The 18,007-nt window shown below is 35.9% G+C and overlaps 3 protein-coding genes across 3 annotated transcripts; 2 read left to right on the forward strand and 1 right to left on the reverse strand.

Moving 5' to 3' along the window:
* The first annotated feature begins 207 nt into the window (after positions 1–207).
* On the forward strand, positions 208–8,934 carry LOC103454159 (probable sphingolipid transporter spinster homolog 2). Its single transcript, XM_008393748.4, has 16 exons — positions 208–591; positions 1,087–1,218; positions 1,975–2,076; positions 2,703–2,807; positions 2,963–3,038; positions 3,936–4,010; positions 4,197–4,299; positions 4,376–4,441; positions 5,199–5,274; positions 6,904–7,001; positions 7,203–7,279; positions 7,420–7,533; positions 7,706–7,825; positions 8,024–8,152; positions 8,281–8,359; positions 8,542–8,934. The coding sequence occupies exons 1-16, from the start codon at positions 473–475 to the stop codon at positions 8,676–8,678; spliced, it is 1,608 nt and encodes a 535-aa protein (XP_008391970.2). The 5' UTR covers positions 208–472; the 3' UTR covers positions 8,679–8,934.
* Positions 8,935–10,397: 1,463 nt separating this feature from the next.
* LOC103454157 (soluble inorganic pyrophosphatase 6, chloroplastic) lies at positions 10,398–14,359 on the reverse strand. Its single transcript, XM_008393747.4, has 6 exons — positions 13,961–14,359; positions 13,353–13,513; positions 12,888–12,988; positions 12,605–12,786; positions 12,217–12,315; positions 10,398–10,733 (listed from the first exon to the last, which is right to left on the reverse strand). Exons 1-6 carry the CDS (start codon positions 14,222–14,224, stop codon positions 10,641–10,643), a joined length of 900 nt encoding a protein of 299 aa, XP_008391969.1. The 5' UTR covers positions 14,225–14,359; the 3' UTR covers positions 10,398–10,640.
* Positions 14,360–15,013: 654 nt separating this feature from the next.
* LOC103454156 (uncharacterized) lies at positions 15,014–17,597 on the forward strand. Its single transcript, XM_008393746.4, has 3 exons — positions 15,014–15,401; positions 16,101–16,260; positions 17,079–17,597. The coding sequence occupies exons 1-3, from the start codon at positions 15,264–15,266 to the stop codon at positions 17,264–17,266; spliced, it is 486 nt and encodes a 161-aa protein (XP_008391968.1). The 5' UTR covers positions 15,014–15,263; the 3' UTR covers positions 17,267–17,597.
* Positions 17,598–18,007: the final 410 nt, after the last annotated feature.

Genomic DNA, 18,007 nt, shown 5'->3' on the forward strand with positions numbered 1-18,007 from the left:
AAACCACCAGTTCAAGGAGGAGAGTTGATTTGACAAAAATGCCTCTAATTTAATGGAGATTTCTTACCGAATGATCAAAATAATAGACGGTAGATAATATCAAGGATCACTTTTTTCGATTTTAAATGACAGGGACCAAAATAAAGAGATTGACAATTTCAAGAACTATTTTGGCTAAACAGCCGTGAAGCGAACAATAATTTTTGGAAACATTGATGAAACATTGTCAAACTCAAACTCCAAAAGCGGTCAAATATTAAAGTTTGTGGAGCTTTACTGTTAAAACTAGCAAGAAACGAAGCCATCGGGAAGGAGGGAGGAGGGTTGAAAGACGCACACACCCCCCCACACAACTACCATTCCAAGTTCCAACTTTCAACTCAGAAAAAATAAAACCATTTACATTACTTTTTAACTAAAGATAATTTTTACCAGATTAAAGAATATTAAAAGTATATTTTACTCCACCTCTATGGTTCAAAAGGAAGAAGCAACAAAGTCTTCTGAAGAAGCCAAACCCCGTCTGGCGGAGACAGCCATGGTTATTGCTTCAACAGCAGCTCCCGCTCCTTCCTGGTTCACGCCCAAGAGGTTATTGATTCTCTTACACTTTAGTTTTTTTTTTTTTTGGGTTCTGTTCTGGCGTCTGTTTGGTTGCTGAGAAAATATGGAAATCGAGAGAAAGTCTTGACCTTTTTATATCTTTTTGGATTTTTGATTTTTTTTGTTACTTGGGTCTGGAAAATACACGGTATTTGTTTGTGGGTTTCATAAATTTTGGTGATTTACTGGAAATTCGGTTTTTCTCCATTGTGGGCACTTATGCTTTTTCTGTGAAAGTTATGAATGGAAAGGGAAAATTGTGAGAATTGTTGGATGCTTAATGAGTTAAACTAGTTTGAAATTGAAAGAATGAGGTGATGTATCATGTAAATGAATGCTGTGTAGTTAGAATTTATTTATAAGTTTGAGCTTTCAGCTGGGTTGAGTCAAATGTCATTTGAAGGTTTTGCAAGACTTTTGAACCACTTTACTATCTCTTTTTTTGTTCGGTGCGTAATAAATGTCTTTCTGCTGTGATTGCAGGTTACTTGTTATCTTTTGCTTGATTAACTTGATAAATTATGTGGACCGAGGAACAATAGCAAGCAATGGTGTCAATGGGAGCCGCACAACTTGTACAGATAGTGGTATATGCACGGCTGGTACCGGGATACAGTAAGATTCTAAGAACCATCTGACGGTTTCCTTATTTCTCTGGTTTTCATATTTGGTTGTTTTTATGCATTGCTTGATTCCATTTACTTGAATGTGCTGAGTTTTCAGGTTTTTGCCTGTAATCATGTTCTAGGTGCTACGGTACAGAAACGTTATTGAGATTTCTGAAATAAACAAGTGTGCGTCCGTATCAATTTGTTATTGATATAAAAAATTTCATTTGGTTTTCTAAGAGCACTGTATTTGAGAAGTTGCGCAAAATTGTTCTCCGATTAATATACTTAGCTATGGTGTGTGAAACATACCACCAACTACAGTCTGCATCAGTATTGAGACTTTGAGGTCGAGGCAGTTGTGGATTGTCTGCATTTTATCCATTTTTAACCAATTTCTGTTCTTTTTACTACACGGTGCTTGCAACATGCAGTCTTTTGAGATAAGTATCTTTCTTTCTAATATAATACTTGCCTAACACTCCTCACAAGTTCCTTGGGTATACGATTTGCATAGAAATGCTTTTGAACAATTGTTTGAAAAGCTTTGTCCAGGTCACCTTTTATACTTCATTTACATTCTATGCCATTGTTTTTGTTATTTTTAAGCTACTCGTGGGCTTTTCCTTTTCTTGTATGTGTCCTGCATGTGATAATTGTTTTCCATTTTCTTTTTCCTCTTTTCTGATAAATGTTTTACTTTCCATAGAAATAGAAATCATCCTTGACTGTACTAATATCCTTAATTTCTTTTTGTATGTAGGGGGGAGTTTCACTTGAACAACTTTCAAGATGGAGTTCTATCATCAGCTTTTATGGTTGGACTTCTTATGGCTTCTCCTATATTTGCATCATTAGCAAAGAGGTAACAGTCACCTGTTAGTATAGACCATACATCAAACAACAGTCATACATTTATGTCTGTCTATGAAGACAATTTTGTTGTGCGCACTCGCACACACGCACACACCCCTTTATGTGCACATCTATGAATAATTGGATACACACATATAGATAAGCTTCAAGTACAAACACTCTACATGCAGACTTGTTTCATTTGAAAATCAGGCTGGTTTTCGCTCCATTCTGCTGACAAGTGGGTTTAAATTTTAGCACTCGGGCTTTGGGTTTCTGGAGAGATATAGGGTACCGTCTATGACGTAATCAATGTATTAAAAGGCGAAGGCATCCCATGGATATCCCCGCCTAGGCGTGAGGAGAGCCTCTGGGTACCTAAAATTTTAATATATGTTATATAATAATTATATTTATAAAATAGAATACTTTGTAAAACAAATAATTATAACTAAATCAAAGATAATAATTATATTTAGTTTTAAAAGACTTGCCTCGGGGCACACACAATCTTATAAGAAGTGGACTATATATATGTGTGTATATATATATTTGTCTGTGTGTGTGTGTGTTTGCAGATATGTATAAATTCAGAAGCATTTGGATTTCTTATTTATGCAATTTTAAAATTTTCAGTGTAAGTCCCTTTAGGCTCATTGGAGTTGGGTTATCAGTTTGGACCTTTGCGATAGTTGGTTGTGCTTGTTCGTTGGGTTTCTGGTCCATTACTATTTTCCGCATGTAAGTAACTTTATCCTTCTTGTTTTATTGATATACCTTTTCCCCCAGTTTGTTGCTCCTTGATGTCTCATTTTTGAGCAATCCCATAATGTGGGTTAGTGTTTGATCATGTTTGTTTGTTTTGCTTGTTTTAATTCCTTTTCTGTTCTCTAAAGGCTAGTTGGTGTTGGCGAAGCTTCATTTATTAGTCTTGCAGCTCCATTCATTGACGATAATGCCCCAGCTGCTCAGGTATGGTATCTTTTGTTTCATGGCTGCCTAACATTTTAAATTTGTTGGTTTCATTATGTTTTTCATTCCAAAAGAAAGATGGTGGGATATACTTTTGAAGATTTTGAACCTTATTAAAAAAAAAGTAAATAACTCGAAAGAAAAAACTACATTACCTTAAGATAAGTAGTTATCTCAATTTTATACAATAACAACAACAAAGCCTTTTCCCACTAAGTGGGGTCGGCTATATGAATCCTAGAACGCCATTGCACTCGGTTCTGTGTCACATCTTCCGTAAGATCCAAGTACTCTTAAGTCTTTTCTTAGAGTCTCTTCCAAAGTCTTCCTAGGTCTTCCTCTACCCTTTCGGCTCCGAACCTCTGTCCTGTAATCGCATCTTCTAACCAGAGCGTCAGTGGGCCTTCATTTCACATGTAGTTATCTCAATTTTATAACTAAAGAAAATATATAAGCAAAATAGTGTGACCAAACCCATTTAAAATATAGCATCTAATGGATTATAAAAGTTCAAGTTGTACTTTATGTCGAGTTGTGGTTTTTCTGTTTTTTTTTCTTTTCTTTCCCTATATAAAGCCACTGTAACGGAACTTGGTCGCTGCCTCATTCTTAGAATGCCATGTGTTATCACTCTGCAGTAGTGTGCCATAGAACATGTATGATTCCCTGTTAGAAATATGTAGTTGCAGCGGTAGTTGACTTTTTCTAAACTATAAATAGCTTTTCGATATGTTCTTAGTAGTAGGTTTTCTTTTAACACCCACCACCTGTCCAATCATGTAGATATTCTTTTTGATGATGTTGTATACACCTCATTGCTTTTTTATTTTATTATGTAAAATCATATATATTTTTAGATTTGCTGTCAATTGACTTATGCTCTGTCTATTATTTCAGAAAACTGCGTGGCTTGCTATATTCTACATGTGCATACCAAGTGGATATGCACTTGGCTATGTTTATGGTGGGGTGGTAAGTTATATTTAATTGTGACGTGGGTTAGTTTCATGGGATATATGGTGTCTTGACCCAAATAAAATTTTCTAGATAGAACTCTTTATATAAAAAGTGCATGTTCGTTTATGGTTTGAGGGTCCTCACATGTTTCCACGAATCACGTTGATCCTTTTTTGGTTATCTGTTGTTTATATTACATAGGTTGGAAGTCACACCAATTGGCGTTATGCATTTGTGGGGGAAGCAATCCTTATGCTACCATTTGCTATTCTAGGATTTGTTATGAAGCCTTTGCAGCTGAAAGGTCTGATTTGAGGCATCAATCCATTTTTCTTCCACCGCATTTCTAAGGGTCGTTGCTAAGCAATTTGTTATTACAGGTTTTTTTCATCCTGAATCAAAAAAAGCACTTACAGCAGTGGAAACGGCTGTTGTAGAAGTTCAAGGTACTGATACTTATGGTAATGTGGAAGCTGTATCTACAGATAATGAACCTTTATAAAAACAAACCCATGTCCTCTCTCTGAGTAGCTGCAGAATAGCTTATGATTAATTGGAACCTCTCTAATGGGCTATGTGGATGTGAAGCATTCATCGATAAATAACATTGTGATTTAGGATTTTACCGTCAGTTTATACTGCATAACTGCATTCTTTAGAAGTTCTATTAATTTATATGATAACTTTTCTCAGATTTTCCTTTTGGGATAAAAACTAAGTTGAGTTGAGTTGACATGGAAATTTATGTTAGGATACGTCCGTCCAATAAACTTTTATGAAAAATCTCCAAATCCCTTATCCTGTAAGAGGAGTTGCTTCACTAGTAGGTTTCCTCATTTCCTTAAGTTTTCAGGTAGCAAAAGCTCATGATTCTGCTGAATGTTGTGCTATGCATTACAAAGTAATGATGCTATGTGTCACGTTAGTTAGCAGTGCTCTTTGGCATAATAACAAATTTTTGAACCATAAATTCTTAAGATGTGAAGGTGTAAAATATGTAATTTAAAACTTCTGTTATGTTAGTTAATCACCTCTTCCTTTGTTTCTGCCTCTCTTTCTTGAAACAGAAAGTACTGCTGATTATGTTTTATTTATTTTTTATTTTTATCAGGATAGTGAAGGTTTCTGTTCTGTTAACTGTATTATAGTTACTCTTTTCCTTTGACATTGCTAATTTTGTTTTGAAACTCTGCACAAATTCAGGTATTTCGAATGGTAAAGATGCTTCCTATTTGATGAAGAAAGATGTGAGAAATTCTACCTTACAAAAATCTTCCAAGTGAGTCACTCATCCTTAAGCTCATATGTATGTAATAGATTTCTTAGTTCTACAGTCAAAGATCTTGCAAAATATTAGACAAATATGAAATCATTCAGACATCTAGTTGTAGCAAAAAAATTAGATGAAAACAGTGTTTCATCAAAACACTAAAAACTACACAATTTGGATTGTTGAAATACAATCTGGAGTGGGCCTACAACAGGTGTCCCTCAATTGAAGCTACCTCTGTGTAATACAATATCTAAAATTTGTATGTGTTTGTATATACCTAGACACACAGCCACCACCTTGATGGGGATAAGCTTTTGGCTTTTTAGCCAAAATGATCCTTGAGATTTGAAATCAATACAAGTGGTCCTTGAGATTGTCCTCCATCAATCATTTTGGTCCTTCCATGAATACTAGTTATGTTAAATAAATATTAAAATGACAAAATTACCCTCAATTTAATAAACAATAGGTCAAAATTATTTGACAAAAATTGAGGGTATTTTTGTCATTTTATCCTTATTTAATGGAGATTTTTCACGGAATGACCAAAATAATTGATGGTGGACAACTCGGGGACCACTTCTATCGATTTCAAATCTTAGGGACCAAAATGAGGAGCTATGCAAATCTCAAGGACCGTGTGAGAATTAACTAAGTTTACAAGTTCTTGAATTTTGGTTAGCTTTGCTCAACTTGAAACAATATTCCAGCTATCATAAATACAGTCCTTTTTTTTTTTTTCTTAAGGGATAAGAAACACAAACTTTATTAGAGAAAATGCAAGGAATACAAGAAACGTGGACTCGGAGTCCATGAAACACTGTTCAAGTTAACTAAAAGACACTCCATTTTTTAACGGATAAGAAACACAGGATTTGTTAGAGAAAACAAAAGGAATCCAAGAAACATGGTCATGCATTCCATGAAACACCTAAAAGAAACTTAAGAAATACTCCATAAACTTCATTCTCTATTTCAGTTTTTGTATCGTTTTAAGTGGTCAATTATTTCCATGCTCACCCTGTTCATTCAGAGACAATAGTTGAATTACACAAGGAACATAGAAATTTGGAAAGAATTAAAAGGGTATTAATGAAATATCGTTTAAATGGAACATTTGCATATCAAACTGAATATGTTGGACGTCAATTGGCATCGAATCAGTAACCAGGTGGACTTTTAATTGAATCATTTATGAGAATTGCAAAGATTAATTGTAAGCTGGACCAGCCTATGAAGCTGGTGTAACTTGCTCAGGTGTGTATTAATGTTGACCACCATTTTCTCCTCATAATATATCCTTGAGGGTAAATTGAGCTTCTTGTTTAAATGGTATGCCCATATTTATCATATTAATAGTCTCCATTATAAGTTAATAGTCTCCATTATAAGTGTCAAAAAAAGTGACTGTGAGAGGTCTCAGTAGGCATTGCAAGGAATAGGACAAATAGCTGGTTTCGTATAATGAAGTATATGTGGGTTCCACTTGCATGAGCATGACAGTAAAGCATTACACGCCAAACTATTGTTTCGTTTAACTTTGTATGTTGTGTCACGTGCTATTTGCTCATAAGTTTTAGAAGTTATAGTGAATATATATATGTAATTGATACCTGAGATCTTATTTTATGGCAGGTTAAAGGTTGCATCAAACATAAAGAATGAAATATCAAGGTTTTTGAATGATATGAAGGTGCTGTTGGTGGATAAGGTTTATGTTGTGAATGTTCTAGGTACTTATCTTTTTTTTTCCCCACCTGCTTTACCTACCAGGGTTTGTATATGGATTTGTTTGGTTCATGGTTGTTTCTTTATATGGTTCTTTCACTGGCTAGTTTTCTGAGAACTCATTCAGTGGTGTACTATTTTAGTCATCATGCCTTCGTCTTTCTCTATATACTAATTCCCTGTAAATGTGAAATTTTCATTCTTAGGTTACATAGCATACAACTTTGTCATAGGTGCATACTCATATTGGGGACCTAAGGCGGGATATAATATATATCATATGGTAAGCATTTTACTTTGATTATAGATTTGTATCATTTGATATTTTTTTCCTTTCTAAATCTGTGTAGTCAAAGTTGATGTTAAGTAGTTAGGAGATAGCTCCATGGTAAAACCTGCTTTAAATTCATGCACTTTTTGCAGAATGATGCAGATACGATATTTGGAGGTATTACAATCATGTCTGGAATATTGGGCACACTAGCGGGAGGCTTTCTTCTGGATTATATGACTAACACTATCTCTAATGCTTTTAAGGTAGTCTAGAATATTTTCCTTGATACCATTATTTAACACAAATCTATAAAATGAAAGTTGTTTATATGCAATACTGCCGTTTGTCTATGGATACCTTGTGTAGTCATTGTCCAATCATCGTGTTCCTTTTTGTTTCTTTGCCTTTGTCTCTAAGTACCATACTCTATTGCAGCTTCTTTCAGCAGTAACGTTAATTGGTGGTGCCTTTTGCTTTGGTGCCTTTTGCTTCAAGAATATGTATGTTTTCCTAGCTCTTTTCGCAATCGGTGAACTACTTGTCTTTGCAACTCAGGTACATTCCTATTCAATGAAATTTTCTCCATTTATTTTTTTGATTTTGTTCAATTTACCTATGCTGCTGAACACTGAAATACTTTGTATGGCACAAAAAGTAGATAATTACAATATCACACTGTTTGCATGATAGATATTTAGTGCCAGACCTATGGAATATTCAGTCCTCTTGGTCTTCTATGTTTCCCTTTTGCAGGGTCCTGTAAATTACATTTGTCTCCACTGTGTTAAGCCTAGTATGAGGCCGCTATCTATGGCTATTTCTACTGTTTCAATTCATCTCTTCGGTGATGTACCTTCCGCACCTCTTGTTGGAGTTCTCCAGGTTTGCCTTCCTTTTTATTTCGTTATCTGTTGTTTAACTTGCAAATGGTCTCATAAAAATCCTTAGTTGCACATTCTAACTGAGTATTCTTCTTTCTTTTGGCTTTGGATTGATTTTTGACTGTGCAGGATGCCATTAACAACTGGAGGAAGACTGCTCTTATTCTAACAGCTGTGTTCTTTCCATCAGCTCTAATATGGTTTATGGGTAAGATTCTTGTAGTTACCCCGATATTTTACCATGGAACTTCTGAATTTGATGACTTGTCAGGAATTTTAATAAGTGCATGGATATTTGAGTAATTCCCAAATAGATGTGACGTCAGTAAAACTGGACCGAAATCGAGATCAGCCCTTAGATATGTAATCCTTGTTTGGCCACCTTCACAGGAATCTTTCTGCACAGCGTGGATAGATTTAACGAGGAAAGTGAGCATCAGATCACCACAAAAACCGACAGGTCAAGCACAACACCATTGCTTGGAGGGAAGAAGATGGAAACAACTGAATCTGTTGCTGAACCATAAGACAAGATACTTTCTTTTCTTTTGTCTTTCGTTGCAACCAGTCACATATCCAGGCCTTGTTTAGTAGGTTGTTTTAGTTCTGTACATAGGGTCCCAAGTGCAGTAATTTTCTTTTAAAAGTTCTACTTTCCAATGCGTGTGTTCATATTTGTTCTTCATTTTGAATTTTTTAAGGTTGTACAAAAATGCATTTTAATGACCCGACCATTTTCTTGTCTTTGGCATGTATTTTCAATTCGATAATTTGAACTCTAAACATTCTCGTCCATTTAATATCTTATAAGTAAATAACCTTCGGCCTTGTTTGGTGTCTAAAGACTGAATTGTATTGGGTTGAATTCCCCAATAGATTCAACTTGCATTGAAAAATTGATGTAACTTGCAAACTTTGTTCAAGTTGAAGGAAGAAAGTGTATTAAGCCATGAACGAACGACTGCTTCTATAGAGATTGGAAGAATAAGTTCTTTTAACGTTCAAAATTGAGAGGTCCATAAACACAGTATCGTTAACCCTTGATGGACTTGGACTAAAGGTTTAGATTATTGATTATAAGATTTAAGCGGTTCATCGTCAAACTGGGTGCAATGGCAAGTGCATTCGCCCATGAGCAGTAGGTCTCGGGTTCGAGACTTGGGAGCAGCCTCTCCATAAATGGGGGTAAGGCTAGCCGACATTCACCTCTCCCAGACCCTGCGTAAAGCGGGAGCCTTGTGCACTGGGTACGACTTTTTTTATCGTCAAACTGGGTGATGTCCACTGTAGTATATATGTGGTGAATTATATGAAGTGCTCAATGAGAATATTTTTTTTTTTTTTTCTTGCCCTTTGTGATTCCGACCGCATATGAGAGGCACTCGTCCCTCTTATATAGGCCCCAAAAGTCTTGGGCTCACAGCGCTAGCATTAAATGAATACATGTGTAGACATAGCTTGTTGGCTACTCCTTTCTTACTCAATCGACACGTGGAGTTGCATTTGCTCAGGGCTAGTTGAAAGGTTTCATGGGCAACACGGATTGAGTCTTTTGCTTGGCCCTGAGGGGTTGAGGAAGCACTGTCCAACTTGGTCTGACAACCTTTATGTCATTTCATAGGCCTTCTCTTGTTGATGACTAACATGTTTTTTGAAGTTGATGTCTGAGTAGGCATGTCTCTGGAAGTTTTGTGCTGTAAAGTTGTCAATTTGCCAATAGTCTTTAAGTGGTCGGCAAGTACTTTTTGAATAGGTGCTCATCTTCTTTGTGAATAGTAAACCCAGCTAATTCTTCACAGCTGATAGAATAACAATTTTTTTTTTATTTAAGGTATATGGGGTACGAAATTTCACTAAAAATAAGTCCATTAGAATTTCATAAATAACAAATTAGATGCTAATTTATTTTCAAACCCTTGAGTGTAAATATATTATTGTATTTAAAATACAACAAAAAAACCAGTCAGCTTAATATGTAGCTTTGCCGCGAGTAAATGTAAACTGAATTTCAATTTTTGATAGGGAGTTGATTTCCACATATTTTTTAGTTTCACACCCTTCTTTGTGTGCTACCCACTTTTTTTTACCTTTTTCATACTCTCAATTTCAGGTCATTGGATCCTCAATCTCAGGCCCTCAGATCGAACTAATTAAAGATGATCAAATAACAAAAATTAACAAAGGGTGTGTGAACAGAACCGCCCTTAATCAAACGAAAACAACGAACATAATTTAACATGAGTGTATAAGAGAATTAAAAGTGTGTTTTATCTTCATATTGAAAAAATCATCAAGCCCCTTTTGTAACATCACGCGGTCATCTCCACCTTCACTAAATTTGTCACATGTTAAAAAAATCACTTGAGAAAGCATTCAGGGCATTATCTCTAATGAATAACATCACCGGTTCGTCAAAAGGAACTATCTCTAATGAATCACCAGGAACTCAAAATATATTTAAGCGCATGGAGTTCCAAGTCTACTGATATCTATGCAAGTGAGAGGTCTCCAGCAGGAATTGATCTCTTGACAAGCTTTGCCCACGATTCATTGGTTTCGGTTATGACCTTAAGAGCATAATCCTGTTCATCATATGAATTGCTTCTATAATTAGTTATAAAAAAAAAAATAAAAAAAAAAATGTCACGCGCCCGCACACACAGAGGTTGTATAATTCATATGTAATGTTGTATTTATTCTATGCTTATACAGGAAAAGCAAGAGAAGAAGGTGAAGTGTGACAATTAGTGTTGTGCTACTGTGTAGTGGACAGTACCAAATCACCACCAGAAAAGAATTTCCAGCAGTAAATAGACAGGAACAAAGATAATCAACAACCAATACGCACGAAGTTAGAACATCGATACTTAAGTTTTAGAGGTGACAGACCCGGGAGAGAAGTCTATATTCAGAAATTTCTGAATTTGCTGCATAAAACTATACACAAAGCCTCTTAAAAAGAGTAATTCTATAGACTTAAAACTCGAATCATAGCCCTTGATATCTTAATAAATAATCACATAATCCTATCCAAAAAAAACAACAAACAAAAGATAGAGAAAAAGCAAAAGGATCAAATTCAAATGTTGATAGTTGAGTTCCAAGGCATAGAGACCCAAAAGAAACCATAAATCTGATTGTTTGGGATAAGTTGATAAAAGCTGCATGCAAATACTTTAGACTCACACAACTGTCAGATGATTGATTAAAAAGACTAGGAGTTTACCAAATAAAACATGAAATTCACACAAAACAAATAAAAAAACAAGAAACAACTAAAACCCTAAACTAACTAGAACCCGAGCCAAGTTGGCTATTTATGATGGCAGGTATATGTTCCTGCAAGCCATGACCACTAACTAATTTCATAACGATGCATGAATTGAGACTTGTAATTACTGTCCAGCTAAGGTAAATCATGAATCGTGTTTCGACTGCCTTCATGTTGTAGGACATGAATTTGTTTAAAGCATGCCCTATTCCTGAACATTGAGTCCATACTACATATCAAACGTATCAAGATTAGAAATAAATAAACTGCAAAGAAAACTAGTATGTCACCCTTAACCTTAAACCCTCCCACTGCCCCCCAATACCACTGCCTGGTTTTGAAGTACTCTTTATACACTCAAGTCCGATGACCATTAAGAGACATTCTTACATGAATTATGCGTTTAAGTATGCAATTATTGAACGCTTTGAAATCAGAAAATCACATTTGACTTGGACGAATGCATTTTCTAAACCCATCAGTATGTGTACTAGAACAAATAATTGGGCTATAAAACAGGAGTAATCCTTTGATGACCTTCACCCTTTCCCCTAAACTAATTTTGTAATCAGATCTTGTCATGCCTCCTTGCAACACTGGCACTTTGCAAGGAGCACTAAGATCCTAGGCCAGAGTGCCATCAAAAGCTGGTGACTGAATCGATAAAGGAATGAATAATGGGAAGAAGAAAAAGGAAACACTCCATAAAATTGACAAAAATAAAAGGAACAAAACCAATAGAGTAATAAAAAAGGATTCACGGATAGCAATTGAAAAGGCCACTGTAAAATTACCTTGTTAGCTGCTTTGTTGCCAAGACCAAACTTGTTAGCAGGCTTTCCATCAGGTATCTTGTAGTCTCTAAACCAGTCCCTTATTGCAGTGAGAGTCCCCTGAAGTAAACCATAAGATTAAGCCTCAAAGAGCTTACTACTTAGTTGATCTAATTTATGAAGGTAGATAAATTGTAACTAAACAGTAATGTATATCATAACCATCCACTTTGTTCAAAAGAGTTTAGGTAGACTTTATCCATTTTTCGTACAGTAATCATATCATGTAACAGCAATGAATTTAAAAACTGAAAACATCTATGTTTAGATACATTAATTACGGTGGCAATGGTTGGTGAGTGCATTATTACAGAAATCTGATGGTGCTTGGTTAAAATGCAGTACATACCGGGAAATGCTTCTCAACATCATCAATGTCATTAACGAGAGAAGCCCTTGGATCATCCAATGAAATTGCAACAATTTTCCAGTCAAGTTCCCCTTCATCGATCATTGCTAAAGCAGCCAATGGCTTTACTTTGAGAATCTCACCAATCTTTCTTCGACTATCGCCTATCTCAACAACATCAACTAAAAGTTGTTGAAAATACAAGAGCTTTAGTTTTCCTTCTAAAGGTGGTACTTCCCTTGGGCAAAAGTTGGCGACATAAAAGACAGACAAGTGAGCAGACCTGGATCATTATCCCCAAATGCTCCTTCAACTTCATTGTTAGCAAGAGATGGGTCTTCCCATGTTTGTGGAAGCAACCCATAATTCCAATTAATATTGTAGCTGAGAAGGATAGGTAACATAAGATAACTTTTTTTGATACAACCATACATTTACACTAAAGGGCAGGGAACATATAAGATAACTTTAATGGTTTGTAGGACAAACAACTAAACTTAAATATCAAACTCTTGCCATAGTATTAGTCATATGTGCATGTGCTTCTCTGCGTGCATCTATCACCCAGGAAAAAAATTCGTGCACCTCAGAAACTAAACAAATAAAGATAATCAGCGCCAACAGTGGCTTACATATATTCATGGTGCACCCTTGGACAAAAATTACACTGATTCAGGTATCATATCAAGCACCAAGACAAGGACAAACACTGTAATATAACCTTAAGAAAAGTAAAATTAGACCTTACGGATAGTAACGGAGTTTTCCCTTCTTTGTATCCTGCTTTATCGGGGTGTGTGGCTCATCAGTAGCAACCTCCATCTTTGCACTAGATTCTTTGGGTATTTCAACCACAAAGTTGAATACACCGTCACCCACTTGCAAAGGTATATCATGCCAAGGAGAAACCTAAGTATAAGCCAACACGTTGTTACAGCAGATTGAAACAAAAATGAAGTAATTGGGGTGTGGAAACCCAACCATGTCTCCAACAACCCAGCATTTTGAATCTTCTTTTAGAATTGCATATAAACATTTTCTCTTTTGAATACAAGTTCGAAGTGCGGATACTCAGAGTTGTTGTTCTATCTCCCCACTGAAAACAAATCGACACAATCCCGAAAACTCAATCAAATTTGAAACAGAGAGACGTCAATGAAGCAAATGATGTATGCCACCTAAAATCAAAATAAATTTTTTTTGTATGTGTACAAGAAATATAAGAACTCCTGAATTATAACCCCATTTGATGCATTTATAGGAAGCTTTCACATTGTCCAGTTTTTCCTGCATTTTCTCAGAATCCAAACAAACAACACAACAGAAAATGGAAAAAAAAATGGAAAGACCATAGACCTTTTGACCGGAACGGTCGACGAAGAAGAGGCGGTAATCTAGTGTTTCGGGCTGGCCTTCCTCCTTGATCTGAACATCGGGATTGTAGATAGCCGTGCAATTGAAGGGCCTCCTGGAAGAAGACGACGACGACAGCGACGCTGCTCTTCTTCTGGTGAAGCAAAGGCTGGTATTGCTGTAGGGACTCTGCTTCGCGCGGAACGACGTCGTCTTGGAGATCAAGCAGGAAGTATTGGCGGCGGTCAGCACTCTCGCGGTGGCCATGGCTCCCTGACTGGTGAAGGGACAAGTGACAGTTTGTTAGTGGTAAGCTTTGATTGGCTCCTGTCGCTGTGCGTGCGCTCCAATTTTATCAAATATACCCAAAAATTAACCCTTGATTTCAAAAAAGTCACTTTTTATAAAAACTTTCAAATATATCCAAAATTTCACTTAAATAGACACAAATATCCTAAAATTTTAAAATTAAATAAATTAAAAGCTTTTTAGCTACCATTGCCTCAAACTTTGATCCAACTCACCTTCACTTCTACACTCCACCACCACAACCCTATCCCCTTCAACCCCCTCATCACCGACATTGAGCGCTACCACGGTTACCGCAAGTGGGAGTAGTAGAATTTCAATCGTGCTTTCAACGTCTTTTTTCTTACTAATATCATTTTTAGTTTTAAATATAAAAATAGTTTTTAAAGTTAATCCACATGTCGTTATATGATTGTATTTGTAAGACTCACGTGGCGCCATATCATCACACTAACAAAGTAATGGACAGATTTTTCACGAAAAAACTAAAATGATTACGATGGACAAATTCAAGAACAATACTATTGATTATCATTAATTATTAAGGACCAAATTAAAGAGTTATATCAATATCACGAATTATTATGCCTAAAAAGCCTTTAATTTATTTGATTGTTAAATTTGAGGGTATTTGTGTCTATTTAGATGGAATTTTATATATATTTGAAAAAATTTATAAAAAATGACATTTTTGAAATTAATGGTTAATTTTTTGGTTATATTTGATAAACACTCCCCCTCTGTCCCCTTGCTAATTTTTGCCACCTGTACATTCACTTAATAAATTGCGAAATTGAAACCTGTACGATGCCGTTTTGATAAAAGCAAAACACAGCAAACACAAATCCCCGCCCCCTTCCTCCCTCTTCCTCCCTCCTCCTGCCGGCCGCCGCCCGAACACACCGCCGTAAGAATCCCTCGCTGCAGTGCAGACCTCTCTCTCTGTCTAACGCAACTCCGCCAGTCCAAAGCGAGAAACGTTAACGGCGCCACAGAAATGAAGGTCAGGGTGGTGTGTCGGAAAGTGTGTGATTACATTCGTTATGATCTGAAAGAGATTGCATTTCCATCTTCGCTGCCGGACCCTCCTCATATCAAGAAGCGTCGTAAGCTCACCTGGCATGAGCGGTTCTTGGTATGCCCTTTTCATTCATTTTCATTACACGTATAGATATAGGCTATGTAGTTAATCACGCTCATATCCGATTCATTTAACTCACTCATGGATCATGGAAGTAATTACAAGTACTGGATTGTTAAAATGCTTTTTGCAAGTTGATTTGGGGAGTTGTTTTGACCTTTCAGATATCAGAAAATTCATTTCCTAACAATTGTCTGAAATGGCCCTTCATGGAGAAGTACTATTGAGGTAACGGATAGGTGCTTTCCAGGAAACACTTGGGTTATTAGTAAAATCTTTTTATGTGCTTAATTGCTTTTGGTAAAAGTGCTAATCATAGAAGTGCTTTTGAGCAGAAGCGTTTGTGTGTTTATCGAACGTGTGGGTTGGGTATATATGAGCCTTTGATTTGGTGGGTGTAACCATTTGTTCTTTCTTTGGCCTATTCTGATATGAATTTTGATTATAAGGTCAATTGTTCAACCATAGATGCTTTAAAATTCAAGCTTCTGAGTATCAAAGTTGATTTTGTTTCTGATAATTTAAGCTAGTAATACTATTTGGCTGTTTCTGATAAGTTTATGTCTTGTTTTCATTGAATGTGAACCATGCTTTCATGCTTAGAATATGTTAAAGCTTATTAATACATTTACGCGTGTGGTGTTAACGTGAAGAATGGTAATTTATAGTATTATACCTTCTATTGGCTGTCAGGTGTTGAAGGAGGCTTCTAGGCTTTATGCCGCCAGCTGGGTGCGGGATGTTGGTCCTGAACTGCGGCCTAATGATTATAAGAATGAAGAGAGTGAAGATGGACCTGGTGGAGCACAGAGAACGGCTGAGGGGAAAGAACCCTCAACATTAGAGGATCTTGGTAAGTAATCTATACATTATGCTGCCACATCAATTAGTGTCGCCATTTTAACAAAACTTAAGTGGAAAGCCTGCTTGTTCTGTACAATGTATGCATGCATATGACTATGGAGATAATGATTGATGCCCGATGAATCTTTGTTTTTTGTTCTTTGATTTGGTTTGCATTAGTGTCCTGCAATGTTCTTACTCAGGAGGTTGGCATAAATAAATAATAATCAGTGAATCCTGCTACTTGATCATTAGATTCTGTCAAATGTTTTACATGCATCAAATCTGCTTCAAGGACAATATGTTAAAAAGTTACTTTTTTAGTAGTGATTTAGTAGTTGTTTGTTCAAAAAGAAAAAATAGTGATTTAATAGTTGTTTGAATATCCAAACAGCTTAAAAAAAAAAACTTCAACAAATGCTTTTTCGTAAGGCAGTTCTTTCTGGCTGGTTTTGTGTGTGAGTTCACTTTAATCTGTCGATTGCCTGTGTCTCTAAATTTCTGTATACAATTTGGGTTATGATTGTGTGACTGTTACCAATCTGTTGCGACAAAACTCATAGGCCTCACTCTCTCTTCCCTGTGTTGTTTTCTTTTTCTGTCATGATAAGCTTTTTTCATTCAACACCCCCTTATCTAACAGCATAAAAAAGCTATTTGAAATGAAAAAAGCTTTCAACACCTGATAAATTTTTGTGAATACTTATTAAAAACAACAAAAGAATACTTATTTTCAGTTGCTTCCTTGATATCTATAAACTTTTCAGTTAAAATGGTTTGAGATCTGATTATGTTTAATGCTTTTTCTCTGGAAATAAAAACGAATAGCTGTGGCCGCAAGAGGAGGAATGGAGACGCTAAAGCCTGCTCTACAGCGAGTGTACATGACAAGAGCTTCTGCATATAGGGATGCTCTTCAAAGTTTTATACATGGGTACCAAGAAGGCATCCAGCAGGTCATGGAGAAAAAGGCAAAAGATTCTAAATCTCAACAAGAAAGTGATAAATCTACTTAACATCTCTTGTTACTCTTCATAGTTGTTGCTGCACTTACTGACATTCTTCCGAAGTTATGGGGTCATTTTGCCGAGTTCCTTCGACATGGTTCTTTCAAGCGACTTGTTATTTGTGTCGATTACAAGTTCTCGAGCTCTACTTTTAGCTCAGTTTTAAGGACACCTGCCATGGTTTTTCAGTTGAGAACTTGAAAGCAAGTTTAAGAAATGTGAATGTAATGTAAATTTGCAATAATTTTTTTCCCTGTTTTGAGACTGATAAAAAATCTGCTTTGTTGGAGTAATTAATTTTTACCTTGCCACTCTTGCTAATGAATTTTTACTTGTGGTATATTATTTTCTTGAAAATAAAAAAAGTAGGAACTAGGGGTGGGCCTGCATGTCTTTGGACCTGTGGATTCGGATCATATTATCCGGTCCGATGTAAACTATCTGGTTCTTATTTTTATTTTCAAAACGGTCCTAGTTGGATTCGGTTTGTGAAAAAACTAGTTCAAAATCAAGTTCATATTTCTTATGTGCTAGTAATCGGGTTCAGACCGTTTGAAGGTTGTCTTAGCACTTGTTATTTTATTAATTTTCTACAATGAATCTCATGATCCATAATTCCATTTCTATCTGATCCTAAGAACAAGTAAAACAAACTTTGTTAATATTGGCTTTGTTATACGTAATTCTTTCATAACGGAAACACATAGAGATTGAGATTGGTTTACATTGGTGTTTTGTTATAGGATATAT

This window comes from Malus domestica, chromosome 05 (genome assembly GCF_042453785.1).
Source record: "Malus domestica chromosome 05, GDT2T_hap1".
Classification (NCBI taxonomy): domain Eukaryota; kingdom Viridiplantae; phylum Streptophyta; class Magnoliopsida; order Rosales; family Rosaceae; genus Malus; species Malus domestica.

Coding starts and splice junctions, on each gene's coding strand:
- LOC103454159 (XM_008393748.4), top strand. CDS start 473: ATGGTTCAAAAGGAAGAAGCAACAAAGTCTTCTGAAGAAGCCAAACCC. Junction 5,275..6,903: donor ACCTTACAAAAATCTTCCAA/GTGAGTCACTCA, acceptor ATTTTATGGCAG/GTTAAAGGTTGCATCAAACA. Junction 8,360..8,541: donor AGCTCTAATATGGTTTATGG/GTAAGATTCTTG, acceptor CCACCTTCACAG/GAATCTTTCTGCACAGCGTG.
- LOC103454157 (XM_008393747.4), bottom strand. CDS start 14,224: ATGGCCACCGCGAGAGTGCTGACCGCCGCCAATACTTCCTGCTTGATC. Junction 13,514..13,960: donor TCGACCGTTCCGGTCAAAAG/GTCTATGGTCTT, acceptor GCTTATACTTAG/GTTTCTCCTTGGCATGATAT. Junction 12,316..12,604: donor ATGTTGAGAAGCATTTCCCG/GTATGTACTGCA, acceptor GGTTTACTTCAG/GGGACTCTCACTGCAATAAG.
- LOC103454156 (XM_008393746.4), top strand. CDS start 15,264: ATGAAGGTCAGGGTGGTGTGTCGGAAAGTGTGTGATTACATTCGTTAT. Junction 15,402..16,100: donor CCTGGCATGAGCGGTTCTTG/GTATGCCCTTTT, acceptor ATTGGCTGTCAG/GTGTTGAAGGAGGCTTCTAG. Junction 16,261..17,078: donor CTCAACATTAGAGGATCTTG/GTAAGTAATCTA, acceptor AAAAACGAATAG/CTGTGGCCGCAAGAGGAGGA.